Source organism: Peromyscus californicus, unplaced genomic scaffold, assembly GCF_007827085.1.
Source record: "Peromyscus californicus insignis strain IS unplaced genomic scaffold, ASM782708v3 Scaffold_13__1_contigs__length_99412109, whole genome shotgun sequence".
In the NCBI taxonomy this organism is placed as follows: domain Eukaryota; kingdom Metazoa; phylum Chordata; class Mammalia; order Rodentia; family Cricetidae; genus Peromyscus; species Peromyscus californicus.
Window position 1 is genome coordinate 90,278,028 of NW_026294424.1, and position 19,724 is coordinate 90,297,751.

Below are 19,724 nucleotides of genomic sequence, written 5' to 3' on the forward strand. Positions count from 1 at the left end.
TACTAAGACCAACATTGTGGTATTTCTTTTCCATTATCTTCTTCACTGGTTCCTCTTCCTTAAAGGTAATAAAACAGAATCCACGCCTCTTATTGGTCTTGTTGTCCATGGGGAGCTCTATGGATTCAACCTGACAGCAGAAAACAAAGACTGAGCGTTCTAGTTTGTGCTCTGTTGTCACTAATTACAAATTACACAGTGGAGGTGAGGGTGGGGGATAGCACAAAGAAAACACATGTCATTCAAGCCCACTCTGCTGTCTCCCCATTTTTCTAATCTTCAGTGGTTTATCAGTATTTCTACCTAACTCACAAACCCAGAGCCCCACAAGAACAAAATGAGACAATAGTAATTTTAAAAGAAGCAAGAGAGACTCTACATTTGAGAACAAAGTGGTGATGTAGGAACAGCACTGCACACTAGCAGCAGCCACCGTGTTCTCCAGTGGAGAATACGGTGGCTGCTGCTACACAGGTGGGCAGTAGCCACTCCATTTTTGCTTGCTCCTACAATCACAAAAGAAAATCTATATACCCAGATTTTTGTGTATAATATTTGAGTATTAGACATTCCATTTTTAGTCCTAACACAATAGCATGTATTCTTATTTCAATCAAGTAAGAGATGTCAGCATGCTGTCCTTGGAGACCAAGGCCACAAACATCTCAGCTTAGCTTTAATTATGAATTCATGAGAGGAACTGGTAGCTCACTATTTCACTAAGTCTATAGTCTGCTATTACACTACTCTGTTCTTATTACGTTCCTATTCTTAAATGTTTCCTTCAATATTTTAGGCAACTCAATCTTGACTTCCTTCTCATGCTGCCTATACTTTTCTTCCTTCTCAATTTTGAGTTAAACATACTGAACAGCCAGTCATTCCTATAATCTATGTGGGACAAAGGCAGGAAGGTGACTTAAGTTCAGGAGTTGAAGAATAACAAAGAAAAAGTTCAAGGAGAGCATGGGTTACCTAACAAGACCCTTCTTTTGGGGGCGGGGAGGTCTGACTATTTCATCTCCGTGTCTAGTACTTTACATATGCACATGCTCAACAAATAAAAACTACCTAATCTTCAGATCTGCTCCTATCAATATCCTTATTACCAAAAAATTTTGCAACTCTGAAATACATACTTGCCAAGTCCACTTAATGTGCAATCACACACTAATTTTGACATAAACTGGATCAAAACACACATACCTCACCAAAACCACCAAAGTACTCTCTTATTTTCTCTTCAGGTGTATCTGGAGAAAGGCCACCAACAAAAATTTTTTTGACGGGCTCTTTTGTTTTCATGGCTTTGGCCCTTTTAGGATCAATGACTTTCCCATTCAATTTATGTTCTTTCTGATCCATGACCTAAGGAAATGAAGTTTTTCACTTTAATATGTAAAACTTAACTGATGTTCAGAAATAAATTACTTAAGAAATCATTACACAATGTACCTAATGCCAACATTACGTCAACTGGTTTAAGACTAACTGTCAAGCCATGGAGTGATATGACATCAGCTACTATAGACTAGTGCCCAAGTACAAAAGTCACTAAGAATGATGGGGGGAGTACCACACCAGTTGAACTGACTACTAGGCAACCATCACCTTTAACTGATAACAACATCAACAATGGTTGCTACTTCCCCTCAGTGCAGAACCAAAACAATGACTGAATTAAAAGTTAATTGTCGTGTAGACATTTGCTTGTCTGAGGGAACTACTCTATTCATAGACTCAGGGATAAGTGAGACAAACTGCCTGTCTAACAAAAATGTAAAATAGGCACTTTCTGCCAACTTGTCATACTTTATCTTTTTAATTAGACTTTTAAAATCCCCCTCTACCCTCTTGGAAAAGCCTGCAGAGACTGAACATAGACCATGTACTTACTAAGCACAAACTATCACTCAGCCAAGCCTCAGTTGTTTTTAAAGTTACTTTTAATTTAGAAAGGCTGGCACATGGAAAGTACTCAGTAAATAATTTCTAAATCTGCTTCTCCCTTCAAAAAACAGGGTGTGTTAATGCACCTCTGCTGTCCCAGCACTTGGAAGAGGCAGGAGGTTCAAGGTAATCCTCAGCTATGTATGCAGCTTGAGGCCAGCCTAAGACATATGGAACCTTGTTTCAAACAACAGAAAGATGTAAGAAATGTGTCTCTTCTTTCTTACGAAAAGGAACCCACAAGTAACACAAGTTTACTCTATCAAACTCTCCACGTTTCATTAATCAGAATATATAACACACTACCTTATCTACACTCTCCGACTCTTTAAATAGCACAAAGCCAAAACCCCTTGATCGCCCTGTGATAGGATCTAACTTCAGAGTGCAGTCTACAACTTCACCAAATTTGGAAAAGTAGTCCTTCAGATCTTTCTTTGTAGTGTCCCAGCTAAGGCCTCCTATAAACATTTTCCTGTAAAGACAAAAAGCAGTATTAAAATGCTAAGAAAGAAATTTAAACCTTGCTTTACATTTACTCACATTAGAAACATGTTTTTCAAACATTTATTTAGTACAATAAAATGTTATTCTTCCTACACAGCACATATCAAAAAACCCTACTGTTTAAAGTCCCACTTAGCACTGCTCCTTCTGATCAACCACAATACTGAGCAAGCAAATTGCTGGTATTTACATACATACGTACGCATGCCAAGTAAAAGTATTGCAGTTTTGTAAAAGGTAAAATCTTAGCTTCTAGATTCTAACAAATCTTCATTAACCATGTCAAGGGCTATTGTGCAGTCTCCAGCGTGGCAGCCCCCAGCATGCTGTCTATGCTGAGACTCCTTTTCTACTTTTAATAGTTCTCCCATCTGCAGAATTCATAGCACATACAATGGAAAAATGCTAAGTCCTCCAAACTGAACTAACTTTTTTCACTTCTAAGAGTCCTTAAAAAGGACCAAAGTAATCATATAAACAGCACAGAGAAAGAATTGCCCACCAAATCACAGCTCACTAACTTAGATGATTACCTACAGTAGAGCCTCAGCCAGCAAGTTATGAACCGCTTAGGCCTGTAAAATGGTAAGTGGAATACACCCAAGAAAAGATCATATAGGCCGGGCGGTGGTGGCGCACGCCTTTAATCCCAGCACTCGGGAGGCAGAGCCAGGCGGATCTCTGTGAGTTCGAGGCCAGCCTGGGCTACCAAGTGAGTTCCAGGAAAAGGCGCAAAGCTACACAGAGAAACCCTGTCTCGAAAAACCAAAAAAAAAAAAAAAAAAAAAAAAAAGATCATATAGAAGACCAAATTAGTCTCAACATAATAGCAAAATGCCAAAAAGCAGTCCTGGCAGCAGTTGTGGTCCTTTCTACATCTGCTTGTTTTCCCAGTAAGTTAATAGCAGTAATTATAAAAGCAAACCGGTACTTTTTACCCTTTACGAGTCAAAAACAGTCATAGTAAATTGTTAAAATTAGTCCTAAAAGGCTAAAACTTTTTACTTCAGAGATAGAACCATGCTTGCTCAAGATTGTTTCATCTTCATAACTGGGGTTATGGGGGTGTGGGGTCATGAGAAGGGATGGGGAAGATAAGGTACCAGCTTTCAGTGCTGCAAAGACATTAAAACATCTCATCTCCACTTCGTAGGCTTTTAATAGACTGCCACTACAGCCCATGCTGGCAGTAAGATGTTCATTTGTATCTTCACCTCTAAGGCGTCCGTTTTACTGAAGTGTTGTTACTGATCAATTCTTACCACAAGTTTGTTTAAATTAATGCTAACAAAGCTAACTTTTAGTACAAATAAACTTTACTTTAGGTGACATTGAACTCTTTCCATTTAAAGTTAGGTTTTAAACCTAGAATATAACAGAGCAGGCCCCAATTTTCAAGACTCTCTCAAAGTGTCAAGTCCTGAAGTAAGACTTATAACCCTTTAGTAATGTTATAATCAAATGAATATAACCAAAACCCATTATGTACATTTTAAATGTCTGTTTACTGCCAATTTCATGGAAAATTAAAAATTTCTCAGCACACATTTCTTTCAATTGAATAGTGCCAACTCCTAATATATATCTCTTATTTAAATAACCACTGCTATACACACCGTATTTTTTTTTTTAACCTACAGGTCCAGAATACTACTTTCATAAATGAAAATTTCATTACCAACATTCACCTTTCAAGGTGAGGCACATGCTAGTTTTTAAAGACAAGGATATTGACTACAAAGCAATGGCCTCTTGCTTAGATATCCATTATTAAGTCCTAGAACACAAACAAATTCAGCTAGATTTAACTAACTAGTAACCATTTCTGTGATTACAGAATTTCCCCATGAATAAATGAATTTAGAATTATTTCAGTCTAACCAAACTAAAGGTATAATAAAAGACATTGTATAGGATAAACCTGAACAAGAAAATTCTGTCTAGTCCATTAACCAAGTATCAAGACAGAACTTGCTTTTATTTCATGAAAGCAATGTATAGGGAAAATGTCCTCAATTTAAAATTGTTACATATACTTCCTAATAAAAATAACACATAGAGGGCTGGAGAGATGGCTTAGCATGGGCTGTCCTTCCAGGGTTGAATTCCCAGCACCCACCTGGCAGCTCACAACTGTCTGTAACTCCAGTTCCAGGGGATCCGACACCCTCACACAGAGTATATACACGCAAAACACCAGTACACATTAAATAAATAAATAAACCTCTTGGGGAAAAAAATGACACACAGAATGAGGCATCTACTATTTTTGAGTCACATAATTGTTTTTGATAGGAAATTAATTTTCTGAAATATTAGATATGCATACCAACTCATCAACTGACCCAAAGGAAGTTCGAACGTAAAATCAAACAAAACCCCTCCGTACCCTTACCAGAGCTAAAAATGTTCACTGTGAACACTCTTCTATAAACAAATCCCCTTTATCCAGATATTAAATATTCTGGTCAACTTTAACTTTTTTTTAAACTTTAATACATTACATAGTATTAGTTTTCTCCAAGTATTGCTTGCCCTCCCTAATCCTCCAACTGTTTGTTTTTAACCTCCAATTATTTTAAATGAAATGTTTTAAGACTATTTGTGACGAGGTCTTACACTACAACTCAAGTTGGCTTCAAATTGGTGGCAATTCTCCAGCCTCCACCTCTAGCGGAGCTGCCACAATTGGCTTCCAGGAACAATAGTCTTCTACAAACCCCAGCTGTGCCACCTTCAACACAGCAGCCACAATGTTAACAGCCTAGGGTCTGCCATCTCTACTAAGCTACCGTAGTATGTTCATTTTCTCTGAAATAAGCTACTTAACTAGTACATCAGGTGCATCTCACTTGCTTAGCTTTTAGAACACATTTTCTTTCACTTTTGCCAGCAATTCATGCCAACAAGCAATTACTTGTTCTATAATGAATATCTCCCTTCCATGCTGTAAGTAAAGGGGCCAGGTGTCAAGTTTTCCAAATCTTCTGTGAACTACAACTCCTTATGACAAAGGTATTAGTATTCTGGTAGCACAAAAGCACCTGGGATTTTTTTCTGCTTTAAGAAAAGCTGAACGGATAGCTAGAAAACCCAATACATTACAACAAACACAACACTGTATTCTATCTTTACTAAATAGGAAGTATGAAGTCCACCCCATTTTTATTCTGTAGGCACATGGTTTAATGCTATAGTATGCAGCCTAGTGGAAGAATTTCTGCTAACCTTTATGGACAAATAGGCACCTATTGGAAGCTCTCTAGAACACTAGTCTAACTTCCTCTAATTCTGAGATGGCTTGAGATTAACACTAATTTGGACTACTTTATACCTACTGTCTGTCCAATAAGGAGCCTGACACGAAAGGTTTTTCTCAAGCTGCTATTAACTCCTGCAGAGATGTAAACACCTTGCAGTAAGGCGAAAGAACTTGGAAGTTTCTAAGCAAGAGTACTTGACACTTTGAGGGAGTCTTGAAAATTGGGGCCTCCTGTTATAGTCTAGGTTCAAGTAGCAACAAATTGACTCCGAATGCTGTCATCTAAATTTAAAATGTGATCCTTAGCTGTAAGCGAACCAATAATCCCAATTAAAGAACTTAATCTACAAAGGTCATCTGTACCCCCTACTCCATTTTTTTAAGAGGTCTCACGTAATCCTATCTGACCTCAAACTTATAGTCATTTTCCTGCCTCAGCCTCCCCAGAGCTGACTGACAAAGTTTCATTTCTTAATCCTACTTATAAACCAAGTGTTTCAGTGGCCCAAAGGAAATGCAGCAGTCTATTTACAGTTACAGAATAATGGAAGTGCTTTCACAGCTACTGACAGCAAAGCCAGTGTCAAGCACAGTTACACACTTAGTATAGACGACTGACTCCCCAACTGCTTCCTTCTCAGCTCTGCAGGGCTGGTCCCGTAGAAATTCAGACTGCTGGGTGGGGGACATTAGTGCTTTGTACTCAAGGTGAGCGAGCGGGCCAGCTGCCTGGTTTTATGTGCTAGTTCTGCCACCTACTAACTAACTACACAGCCCAAAAGAGGTTAGAGTGATAATGTTTAAATGTTATCTGCAGTCAGTAATTAAAACTGCGTTAATATAAAAGAATGTATTTTAATTCTTCAATGAAAAGTTATTTTTAGAGGCAAAACATAATCTAAAAGCAACTTAAAACTTTTTCATTAACTTGCTTTCCTTTTCAAATGGAGAGGCTTCATAAATTCTAACACTAAAGGGGAAAAAACATGATAAAAGTTTACATAAGATCATCTATGTTCAAGTGTGAAGTTCTAAAATACCCTATAAAATATTTAAATACCCAGAATAAGAAACACAGCCTGAAAATTATGTCAACTTTCCTTTAAGAAAAATTGTGAGCCAGGAAGTGGTGAGGCACGCCTTTAATCCCAATACTCGGGCATGAAGAGGCAGGCAGATGTCTGAGTTCGAGGCCAGCCTGGTCTACAGAGTGAGTTCCAGAACAGGCTCCAAAGCTACATAGAGAAGTCCCTCCTCAAAAAACAAAAACACCAAAAGTGTGTCTGTGTGTTCTACGCATGTGACTGCAGGTGCCCCGGAGTTGGAGTTACAGGTAGTAGTGACCACCTGACTTGGATCCTGTTATACATGTAGCTTCTAAGTCCTCTCAGTAACTCGGCTCTACCCTACATATATGCCAGTATTTTTTAAAGTAATTAAAAGCATAAAAGGCAATACCTTACAAGCACTTGATACCTGACAGAAAATGCCTTACTAATCCCAATTACCAGGGTATGGTGGTCCATGACTATAATTCTAACACTTAGGAAACTGAGGCAGAAGGATCAATAACCTGAGCTATTGTTTGACTATCTAAAATATAAATAAATAAAAAACACCCTCATCCTCTCCCCAGTACATAAAGCTGATTTTCCCTGGACCATGGAGATCACTAGTCTAGTTTAACACTCCAAACTCAATAAATATTTTATTTAAAGATGCTTTCCCTATCAAGTCTTTTGCTCCCACTTTTGAGGTAAAACAATATTTAAACCCCTCCAACAATTCATTATCTTACATAAAAGACTCATACCAAGTGTTAGCTTGATATATTTTTCAACCATAACTGCCCCATTCACTGGCACCCTTTATAGTAATGTTATTCAAGCACACTTATTTACATTATTCTTCTGGTAGTCTATCATTAAAGCTCAACTTTTGAAATACTACCATGATAAACGCTAACAAAATCTTACCAGTATGTATTAAAGAGCATTTTCTTTAGAAATTATTTTTAACACTTGGGAACTAACTACCACTTGGTAGAGAGTAACTTTACAATCTATATAAACTACCCTTGAAAACACCCTGACATATTTAACAGTAACAAGACTTATTATCTCATGTGGTTTACGGCATTTGAGAACTACTTTTTAACTATTTAAAACTGTATTAAAGTTAGCCAGCCAAGAAAACTTTATTCAGTAAAACCTACATGCAAGTATTATCTGCCCATTATTAAACAGACATTTCCTCCCTACATTTTCTATTATATTTTAAAGCTAAGTGTGAAAAAGGATCCTATTATTCAAGACTAACACACAAAAAAAGCAAACATTTCAAAGGAAGATTTTAAACTCTTTTACATTAAATCTCATTACTCCAAAAGAACCACAAATCAACCACCATAAAAAAGATAACTAGACTGAAAACATCTTCCTAGCAATCAGGAGGCAGAGGCAGGTGGATCTATGGGAGTTCCATGCCAGCAAAGGCTACATAGTAAGATCCTGTGTCAAAAATATAAAGTAAAAGGAAGAAAGGAAGGCAGGTATAACATCTAAATTAAACATGACAGCTTTTAAAAATAAACCTTAAATGCTTAACCCAGTATTTCTATCATGCTGTTCAAAGTTCTAAATAAACTCCAACCTTAGAAAGTAAACTTCCCCTTACCTAGAAGTTAAAGACTGGTGTCTCCTTAACCTAAAGGTTAAGGTTTGGGTTAACTGAGATCACTACCTATTCAGTTTTCTATTAGGTCGATTTAGATAACACTAACTAAACAGAAATGGATGTTTCCTTTTCTTAACCCAGGACTGTAGGTAAATGTTCTGTCACCAAGCAAATCTCCAACCCCACCCATCTTTCAGAATCACATTCTTTTTAATGCAATGAAAAGCCTAACTCATTTCCAAGACATGTGTTTACTGGTCGCCTTTTTCACTGTGTTTGCTGACACTTTCCCCTGCCTCTTAAGACTACAGTGGAGATAGAAGGTGGGTTTCCTGACCCATTTATTTATTTATTTGCTCATTCATTCATTCATTCATTTTGTTGGCCAAATGTAAGTATTTGAGTCTAGAATCCAATACTTCAAGCTATCACTATGACTACTGGACAAATACACCAGTATGAAGTCTTCCCCCACCCTAAAATACTCTCAAGTACATAGACATGAACATACTATTTTAACAGTCCAGAAACTAAAATATGCTTACCTTTACTCCACAGGAGTAAATCACTGGCAGTAGCAACTATTAGAGCAATGGATAAATACACACAGACATGAAAGTAGGCTGTGTAGTCAAGTCAGTCTTCCTACGGCGAACATTGTTTCCAGCAAATAGATCAGAGAACCAAGTATAAACGTGTTTTATTACCTGAGACCACACTGTTGGAAGTAACAGAAACAAATCCCAGGCTTCCTGCATCCAGTTTAGTGTCCTATCTACTAGAATACTGAAGCACAACTACAGTGAAATCAAACTAACCGGTTCTGTATCACTCAATTTGTTAACATGCACATTCAAAGCATACAGCCATAAGTTAAATAGGAAAGTCATTGTTTTATGTTCTCAGGCATGGCTTCTAACATCACCCAAAGCTAAAGATGATTAGTTAGCTTTCCTGGTGGCCTTAGGTCATAGCAAAATGGACTCTGAGGTACATACATACGTATATCTACCAAACTATAGATATACATGAGATGTCTTTCATACCTCAGACTACCCAGGCTAAATTACTGAGACTATATATATATACATATATATATATGTATGTATGTATTTATATAAAGTGTCACTTAAGCTCAAGAACTTGTCCAAGTTTAAGGTGTTGTCTCAAAAATAAGCATTTGTCAAGAGGTACATGTCATGCTTATTATCTCAGATCCTGGGAGGCCGAGTATGAGGATTCTTGTAATTTCTAGACCAGCCTGGGCTAAAAAAGCGAGATCCTGTCTTGAAAACAAAGTACTGAAATTTTAAATGATAATCCAGTTTAATCCTAGGACTATATATTCCACATTTCTCTTAACAGATGACAACTGGAACCTAGTACTTCTAGATGGGAGTATGGCTTAGGAACAGACCATCTGCCCACATGTGTACAAGGCCCTGGGTTCCATCTCCATCATATGGACAGAGAAAACACTGAATGCTCCTCCCCCTAAATCTGGAGCTTCAGTTTCTATGATTTTACCCCTGCAAAGGTTCCAAAGGAAGTAAACGTGGAGACCCATCAACTGACAGTCTAGGCCTGTAAACCCAATCTTACTAAATCTAAAGGCCAATAAATTTGGCATGAGAACCCTCTAAAAGTACTGTTTTTCAAAGCAATGTTCAAATTGTCCCAGAAACATTGGGGTTTCTAATATATTCTCCAATATTTTAAACAGAAACATGTGTGAGCCCCTTCTCAAACAGGAGAGAACTAACCATCTCTAAAAAGAACACACTTGACCTTGCACACTAACGATTACAGGACCAACTCTGACACTGCCCTGGACAGTCTTATACTGACAACTCAATGGAACTCTTCTGCTTCCCACTCAACCACATTCTGGAGGCGGGGGTTGGGATGCGGGATGATTTAATGTATCTAATCTGGTAAAAGTGTCTACAGTAGTCTAGGTTTCCAATATTCTTTATATTTTGAAACTTGTCCCCATAGCTTACGACATGGCATGCACATTTCACCAGACACTATCTACCCCAAAGAACTGAAACATTGCAGAGTGATTACACAATGCAAAGCAAAATGAGAAATTTATACTATAAAAAAATAATAGGGGTCTCAAAGTTGTAGACATTAAAGTGGCCAGCAAGATGGCTCCACAGGTAAAGAAGGCACTTGCTGCTGTGCCTGAGACCAGAGTTCAATCCCCAGGACCCACATCACAGAATAAGGACTCTCACCAGTGTCCTTTGATCTTCACATAGCACTGACATACAGAAAAACAAATCTAACATCAAAACCAATTTTAAAGGTGAACTCAGGTAGCCATTTTACTATTGTAATGAATCACTGTTGCCAAGCCCCATTATCTTGAAACAAGGATGCTCTTCTAAAAATAACTATTCATTTTCAAATGCAAAAAAATAAAATAAAAATAACCATGTCAAATAACAAATTCATCTTTAAAAATATTTTAGGAGGAAAAGCAGGAACAATGGCATCTACCTACAGCCCCCAACACTTGAGATGGAGATATGAATATTAGGTAAAGGCCAGCCTAAGCAGGTAGACCTCGCCTCAAAAACAGCACTTCAGGACAAAAACCTCATTGTAACAGAACTACGCACAGAAGTGTTTAAGAAATTAACTTCCGTGATTTTTAGTCTACTAACCAGTCTCATCTTCACTATGGAGACTGTCTTACTAAACTGGTGAGGAAGACAGAAACACAGGGTGTACACACATGGACACCAAAAAAGTATGTTTAAGCATCTTCATTGTTTTGTTCAGAAAGTTTAGCATCTGCAACAAAATGGAGTTGGATAAATGGACAATCATCAAATCAAGTTAGAGAAAGAAAAGAGAAGGAGGGGAACCTGGCCACATAGTGCTAACAACACACTTCTAGTCCAAGAGACTTGGGAGGCTGAAGAATGAACCTCCAAAGCCTGGGCAACACAGCAAGACTGTCTCCAAAACAAGTGTTGGAGGGTAAGAATGCCTTCCAAATGAAGAACTGCTTTTGTAAAACCTACTACTCCACAAAGTCTGCCAGTGGAGAACTGGCCATCACCTGAAATGTTCTGTAACACTGACAGAAGTTATCAAACTTCCTCCACAAGATGACCCCAGAAAGCTCTTAAGTATTTGCTACTGAACAAAGGGGCAAAGATACTCTTTAACAGTGAGACAATGACCTTCAAATCTAACACATAGTCAATTCAACTTACCACAAACAATTTACAATTACCTAAGGTTCAAACGGAAGTCAAATACAGTTACAGTTTAATTTTAATTTGACATTATTACCTAGTTAACTAACTGCCCAGCAGGCACCAAAATAAGGTTCATCCAAACATTATCATTTACTATGTCGCACTCAGACCCCAGTCTTTGTTAGTCTACTTTACCTCCAACTTAAAACTGGACAAATACCAGTAGATGAGAATAGTTAAAAAATAAACCCCATATAAAATTTAAACATTTCTAAAGTAATGGATGTGGTCTATACAGACAGACATAAGGCAGTGTATGGCTTTTTAGCCTCCAACAGTGAGACACGGCCCAGGAAAATTACAATATGACCCTAACAGCAGAGACTGACATTTTAGGAGGGAGAATTGGGAGAAAAAGAATACTCAACCTACCAGCCTCCAAAGGGAAGTCATGCAAATGTGAGCACATGTCAACCAACTGTAATTAACATTCCAGCCAATCACACTGAAAATAAAAATCTGGTAAGAGCTGTAGTGGGAAGCCACATTTAGCCCACCTATGAGTAGTACATACACAATGCTTTAAGTGTTTATGCTGTTGGTGAAGAGAAATAGGACTTTGCATAAAGCACAGTAATACTTAAAGAACTGTCTACTTGACAGAATACTTCAGTATAACATGCAAGACATTTCAACACACAATTATTTTTATCAAGTAACCTTTATATTTAGCATTAAGCTTAGAATTTTAAACAAAAATATTTCAACCTAATAAAAACTAAATGAAAGTACAGTAACTTTTCTGCTTGCCCATATTTAAAAGAAAAATTACTAATTACATTTAGTTTATGTTGGCCAAATTGTCATTCATTACATCATGCATTACCACAAACCATATACCACGCAATGGCATCAATTTTGCCCACAGATTACTTAGGATATCTAGAAAGGCTTTAGGCTTTATATCCCAGGCACAAGACTCATCCTACCGTATTAATGTCTAAAAATCTCCTGGGACTCAATGGGCAGCTAAATTACAGAGCCTCTGCATGTTATGACTACTGAAATCTTTATAAGACAGAAATAAAATGTAAAAGTTTTACCATTCTTCCCGCTGTGCCGTCGCTGCTTCAGTGTGTCGTGGGGAGGAGTTTGAATGGCTAGGGAATTAACAACCGGTACAGCAACCAATCAAAATTCTAGTTTTAGTTTTTGACATTGTTAGGGTTAAAAACTAATTCATTTATAAGTCAGTTCAACAAAAAATAACTACAAAGACAGCAAGCTACTTTGTAACTTCAAAACTCGGGGGGAGTAATAAAAAGCCTGCCCCAGTTACACAATTAACCATTTTGGTGCCTCTGTCCAAAGAACAGAATTCAGAAAGCAAAACCCAAAATGTTAAAAAACTGAATTCTTCAAACATTTAACAGTTATTTCTTTCTAAAACTAAGCCACATTATTGCTCAAGATTAGTTCTATTTTATTAAATTCACTTCCCCTCCCACCCCAACTCCCCACTAATGCCAGGACAACCAGTAGCTGACTCGAGTGTCAATCTTAACTGAGATTTTAAAACTATATTCCAAGTACTTCTCTGTTGCCCCAACATCCCTACAAATCTTATATTTTTAACCACTAATGGAAATCACGTTTTTCTAATACCAGGTTTAAATGACTTTTTTTTTACTTCCAACCAAAACTTTTTCCTTCTTAAAGTTAAAAAAAAAAAAAATTGCATACGCACAGCCCCATTATAAAAAGTATCGAAACGGTAACTCAAGATCAGCAATCTGTAATGGGAACATGAAAATCTAAGGACCCAGATCGAACCCACCATTCTAACCTCCTGTATGATACTCAGCTCCCAAAGACTGCATTTTAACATACTAAAAGCAGCTTTTGGTGGCAATATAAAAGTTATTTCAACTAGAGGAATCAAAGTAGCTTTGAAAAAAATCCTGAAAAATTAACCCATTGAACAACACAGAATTTATTGTATTTTAAAGGGCGAGTGGGCTTCTTTCAACAATAGTAAGAGGGCGAGACTGAGAAGAAACCAAAACAGGCTCCTGGGCACTGAAAAGGCGGGAAGAGAAAATTTTAAGCTGCACAGAATAAGTAAGGAAAGATTACAATCTGTACAAATAGGCAACCCAGCATCTGAGGGCGCGAAAAGGGTGCACAGGGAGAGTAACTTGGCAGAGTGGGGGAGGGGCAACCGCAGGCAGGAGGTAGAAGAGCTCCAGTCAAGTGCAGGCCCCATCGACCAGGAAGGACTTAAACGGAGCCCAAGGAGCCAGACCAACGCGCCAGCAGGAGACCGGGGGCATCTGTCTATAGCACAAATGCAGGCCCAGTCTGTCTATTGCACAAATGCAGGGCCTATTATGAACGTGCCGTAGTGACAGCGTAAAGTGGACAGAACGAACGAGTCCTATGGCGAAACTTATTTAAAATGCTAAAAACCACTGGCCTGAAGCCGACGCGGGAGAAAGAGAGGTGGACAGCCTACACCTTCCTGAAAGCAAGAGCATATAAATAATCGCACCGTCTCGGGGTGGTGAAGAAGCACCCAACAAACCCTGGAAACCCTAGTAAAAAGCATTTCTGTGCGTTTGCATTTTTAAGCCTAAGAGGTTAGAAATCCGGGAGAGATTGGGGGGGAGGGGGCGGTTAGCTCCGTCAGGCGGGAAAAAATCCTGGCGGCTAAGTCGGTGGGAGGAGACCCATGGCGAGGGAGGAAAGAGGGCGGGCCGCGGAGTAGCATGGTGACGGCTAAAGGTGGAAACGTGTGTGATGGGGGAGGGGGCGAGCAGGCAGGGAAGGAGGAAATGCAGGCCCCGGGGAGCCCGAGGTACAAGAGGGGCGGCCGAGCAGGCGACTGCACTCGGGCCTGCGGGCGGGCGGGCGGGCAGGCGCGGGAGCGAGGCCTAATGGCGGGGAGGGGGAGGGGGCCTGGCGAGCGGCTGCCCGGGGCCGCCCCTTACTCACCCTTCATCCTCCTCGTTCTTACTAGCGTCGATCTTCGCCCCCTCGGCCTCGGCGCTGCCTCCCTCGGTGCCTCCGGCCGCCGAGCCGCCGCCGCCGCCGCCGCCGCTCCCCGCCGCCGCCGCCGCTGCCCCCTGCGCCGCCGCCACCATGGCTCCCTCCTGCTCGCCCGCCGAGCCGCCTACCGCCGCCGTTGCCGCCGCCGCCGCCGCCCCGTCCCCTCCGAACTGCTCCTCCGACATCGTGCTACTGCCGCCGCCGCCGCCGCCGAGACGACACCCGCCGCTGCCGCGAACCGAAACTAGCAGCAAAGTAATCCCCGCCGCCGCCGCCGCCGCCGCGCGCCCGCTCTACCTCGCGAGGCACACACACACAAGGCCAGGCGCGCGCGTGGCTGCAAGGGCTCCTGCGCCTCTCCCCGGCCTGCCCCCCTCGCCTCCCACTCTCGCGCAGCGCGCACTCGCACTCTCCCCGGCCGCGCTGAAAAAAAGAATAAGTAAAGCAGCGGCGGCCACTCTCGCCTCCTCCTTCGCTTTAATGGCGCCGCCGCGGACCACCTAAAATGGCCGACGGAAGAACGGCGCGTCCCGGTCACGTGACTCCGGAGCGCGCCCTTTGCGCCTCCTCCGCCCCTTCCACCGCCAGTCCCCACCCCCCACCCCTCAAACCCCCCTCCTCCCCCCCCAACACACACACACACACACACACGCCCGCGCGCGCGCGTCCCGCCCTCCCCTTCCCTTTTATACTTGGTCTCACGCTCCTCCGGCGCGCGGCGCGGGCCTTTAAAGGGAACCGGAAGTGGCGCGCCGGGGAGGGTCGCGCGGGTACCATCGAGAACAAGGAGCGCTGGTTCGAGGCGGCGGCTAGAGAGACCTCCCCTTCCCTTGGCCCCGCCCTTCCGCGGATTCCTGGAGTCCCTCGCTCCTCCCCGGCTGCGGCTGGCTGGCTGGCTGGCGGCGGCAGCAGCTTCAGCGAGCGGTCCGGGTGGAGGGGTGTGGTTCGTCCTCCCCCGCGGCGGCGTGGCCCGGGCTGCCCTAGGAGTCGGCGGCTCCGGCCCCGGTGGCCTGCGTGGGGCGGTGGCCACGCGTGTGCGCTGGTCGCCGCGCTCCTCCGCCCGCCGTCCCCTCCTGCTCCGGGTGACATTGAGGTTCCGCCGCGGCGCCGGCTGCTGGCGAAGGCCGCTGACGGCCGAGGCTCCGTTTTCTCAGAATGACTTTCCAGCTCTTAAGGCTTTACTTCCGTTACTAGAAGAGCCTAAAGCCGGCCACGGTGCTTTGAACCGACTAGGGGTTGGGAAGTGTGCTAAAAGTCGACGCCAGGGTTCGTATTTTTAATGAGTTCCAGTCCTTGTATTAAATAGGATATATAAATGTCATGAATCATCTTTACGAGGGTTCTGAGTTTGTGGTGCTGAGGTGGCGATTTTATAAAAAGAAAAATGAAACACCGTTAGGCTTGTGATTCAGGATTTAAAAATTAGAAACCTCTTAGAATTCCTATTCAGGTGTTGGGCTTTACAGCTCCTTCCAAGACTCTTAGAAGAAGATGGGATTTCTATATACTTTTTTTGTCGTCAACCACTTGACTGCTTAGTAAGTGTCCAGACTGGGTTTGGAAAAGTTTACAAAAGATGGCATGGAGACCGAAGAGTTCAGCCTGGCTGACTTGGTGCACATTGTAATCCCAGAACTCAGGAGAAAGGAGGATGGATTGTTGAGGCCAGCCTCAACAAAACATCAGAAACGTTTAAGTAAATGCTTCCCATGGGGTACTTAAGTCAATTTATAGTAATTGTATATAATCCGAAAATCCCAAAGATTAAAACAAAAGGTTTATTACAAGAATTTGTATTACAGAATTCTTAAAATAAAAGAATATGAGTCAAATTGTGGAAATGTCTTTAAAATACAATCTTATAAGACTTAAGCAAATCACAGAAAGGGAATGTCAATACTGTTAAGTAGAAATGATTAAACATTTTTTGTCTCCATTTTCCAAAATGTTAGCCAAATAAGGTGGCCTTGTATTCAAGTCAGATATTGCAGGCTGGTGGCAACTGGGATGAACTCAGGTTTTTATTTTATTTTTGGCTTCAAGAGAATACTCCTTTGAATTTAAATGACATGCCTACCTTTTAAAAACTCTGGCTGTGGTGGTTTGAATGAGAATAGCCCCCATGGGTTCATATAGTTGAATGCTTAATCACCAACAAGTGGAACTGTTTGGGAAGGATTAGGAGGTGTGAGTTTGTTGGAGGAGCTGTGTCCTTGGGAGTTGGCTTTGAGATTTCAAAAGGCCACACCAGGCCCAGTGTCTATATCTGCTTTCTGCCTGGATCAGGATGTAAAGCTCTCAGCAACTGTTCCAGTGCCATGCCTGTCTACTTCCCACCATGATGATACTGGACTAATCCTCTAAAATTGTAAGTAAGCCCCCAATTAAATGCTTTTCTCCTAACGTTGCCTAGGTAATGGTGTCTCCTCACAGCAACAGCGTAGTATCTAAGATAGTGACTTCCCCAAAAAGTCCATTTTAATTCCCGAGCAGCCCTGTAGCTCCTGGAATTTGAGTGAGACTCGGGATTCCTCATATTATGGCCCAAATGTCTGCCTCGTTTTGTTTTCTTTTTTGAGATAGGGTCTCTAACCCAGGCTGGCCTGCGTATAGCCTACCATGGCCTCACACTATGAGCAGTATTCCTGCTTCAGCCTCAGGAATGCTGGGATTACAGGGATGAGCCCCTCTTCCCAGTCTCTGGCCTTAAACTCCACCTCCTGTGCCATTTCCTCCAACCTGAACTTTTCCAACTGTCTAACTTCAGCCTTAGCTGCCTGGTGAGATTATCCATCCTTCAAAATCCCAGTCAATGTTATTGTATCTGTAGCATTTTCATAGAGACACCCCCCCACACACATAATTTTGAATTAATCATCCCTTCACATAGCCCATTGTCCTTTATTTCTGTTATTCTTAATTATAGTCATCTAGACACCATTGGTTTATGGAGAACAAAAGTAATATTCCCTAGTGTGGTGGTTTGAAAGAATGGCCCTCAAAGGGAGTGGCATTTTTAGGAGGTATGGCCTTGTTGGAGGAAATGTGTCACTGCGGGGATGAGCTTTGAGGTCTCTCTTGCTTAAGCTCCCTGCAATGTGATACTCAGTCCACTTCCTCTTGCCTTCTGATCAAGGTGTAGCCAGCACCATGTCTGCCTGAACACCATAACCATGATGATAATGGACTGGACCTCTGAACTGTAAGCTGCCACCCCAATTAAATGTTTTCCTTTGTAAGAATTGCTGTGGTCATGGTGTCTCTTCACAGCAATATAAAACCTAACTAAGACACCTATATATCCCAGTTCTGTCTTTCACACAGATATAGAAATAGATACTGTATAAAGATGGAAATTATGTAACAAATATTGTGTCACACAGTAATTGCCCATTGAATTATTTTTTTCCCAAGGGTTTCTCTGTGTAGCCTTGGCTGTCCTGGGATTTCTGTGTAGACCAGGCTGGCCTCCAACTCACAGAGAGCCAGCTGCCTCTGCCTCCTGAGTACTGGGATTAAATGCATGTGCCACCACTGCCCATTGATTTGTTGTTGTTGTTTGTTTTTCGAGATAGGGTTTCTCTGTGTAGTTTTGGTGGCTGTCCTGGATCTTGCTCTGTAGCCCAGGCTGGCCTTGAACTCAGAGATCCACCTGGCTCTGCCTCCGAGTGCTGGATTAAAGGCGTGCACCACCACCGCCCAGCCATGCCCACTGATTTTTTAAATGCTACCAAGTGAGTTCCAGGAAAGGCGCAAAGCTACACAGAGAAACCTTGTCTCGAAAAAACAAAAACAAAAACAAAAACAAAAAAAAAAAATACAGGGTACATCTAATTGGCTGGGTTTGAGGTCTTTAAAACAAACCAGTTTTTTCCCCCCTAGGGATTTCAAATGGCCCTCTCCTCATCATCTCACTTCATCATTGGCATAAATATACCTGGGAATTTCTTGATGCATGAACTTTCTTTAGGAGAAAAAAAAGGGGGAGGTATTTTTAAGCTTTATTCCTCAGTCATATGTAAGAATGTAATGCTCAAGTGGCTGGAGATGCTATTTGATTTTCTCAAACCACTGGAAGGGAAGCAATATCACCTCTAAATGTCCAGGGTGTCAAAACTGCCATTTTTTCAGAGGCTTCCGAGTGTGTTTCGGGCAACACTGGGATGCTGAGTGAGGCATTTGTAAAGTACAAGCAGCTTGGCATGCCGGAGGCCCTAGAGTCAACCTCCAACACTACCAAACATCAAAACTGATTTGGTGCTTTGGCTGGGGTCACTTTTTCCAGGACAAGATGGCCTGCAGTCAAGGAAACAGTTTTAATCTGCTAGATCCAATCTACAGATGGTGTTGGACGACCCTTTGTTCAGATTTAAGTGCAGCAATCCCATTGGCACTAGAATGAACAGGATCAAACAGCAAGAAGAACCCACTGTTACACAAGATGCACGAGCTTGGTGTTTTTAATCATAACTAGCATGTGCCAGGATAGACCCTTCTATTGCTTGAAGAATATCCTCAGCAGGATTAAAGCATTTTGGTAAGAGTTGGCTTTGAAGCTGGAAAGGTGGCTCAGCACTTACCAGCACATGCTGCTCTTGCAAAGGACCTGGCTTCAGTTCCTAGCATTCACAAGACAACTCACAACCTTCTGTAACTCTAGTCCCTGGGGATCCGACACCCTGTTTTGACCTCTTCTGGCACCAGGCACACAGGTGGTGTGCAGACATACCTGCAGACAAAACACATACATAAAAGTACAGGTGACCAAGGAACGCGGAGATCAGGAGAAATAATCTTCCACAAAGAAGAGCGCACCAGTTGGTTATTCAATATGAAATGGCCAGCCCTGGAAACATGCATACAAGTAACAGTATACAGACTAAGCAGGTTGTATTTCTACGTTTGGGAATACATACACATAACATATGAACATATATATGCTACACACACACATACATATGTATCAATTTTTAAAAGGCCATAAATTTGAAAGAGCAATGGAGGAAATGTGTAGGAGGGTTTGGAATGAGTAAAAGGAAGGTGAAAATGACATAATTGTATTA

At 41.5% G+C, this 19,724-nt stretch overlaps 1 protein-coding gene across 6 annotated transcripts in view; it reads right to left on the minus strand.

Moving 5' to 3' along the window:
• The window catches only part of Hnrnpd (heterogeneous nuclear ribonucleoprotein D), a 24,264-nt gene extending 9,042 nt beyond the window's left edge, over positions 1-15,222 (minus strand). Inside the window, exons 1-5 of one of the 6 annotated variants that reach the window (XR_008217564.1) lie at positions 14,608-15,221; positions 12,717-12,773; positions 2,257-2,425; positions 1,207-1,368; positions 1-130 (exon numbers count right to left, since the gene is read on the minus strand). The exon at positions 1-130 is cut by the window's left edge and continues 2 nt beyond it. Coding sequence is in view for 4 of the 6 variants with exons in the window: in XM_052735450.1 (XP_052591410.1) it covers positions 1-130; positions 1,207-1,368; positions 2,257-2,425; positions 12,717-12,773; positions 14,608-14,846 (757 nt within the window). In the remaining 2 variants the exon portion in view is untranslated. Of the gene's footprint in view, positions 131-1,206; positions 1,369-2,256; positions 2,426-12,716; positions 12,774-14,607 lie in introns of all 6 variants that reach the window. The other 5 variants (XR_008217563.1, XM_052735450.1, XM_052735448.1 and 2 more) reach the window with 5 other exon arrangements.
• Positions 15,223-19,724: the final 4,502 nt, after the last annotated feature.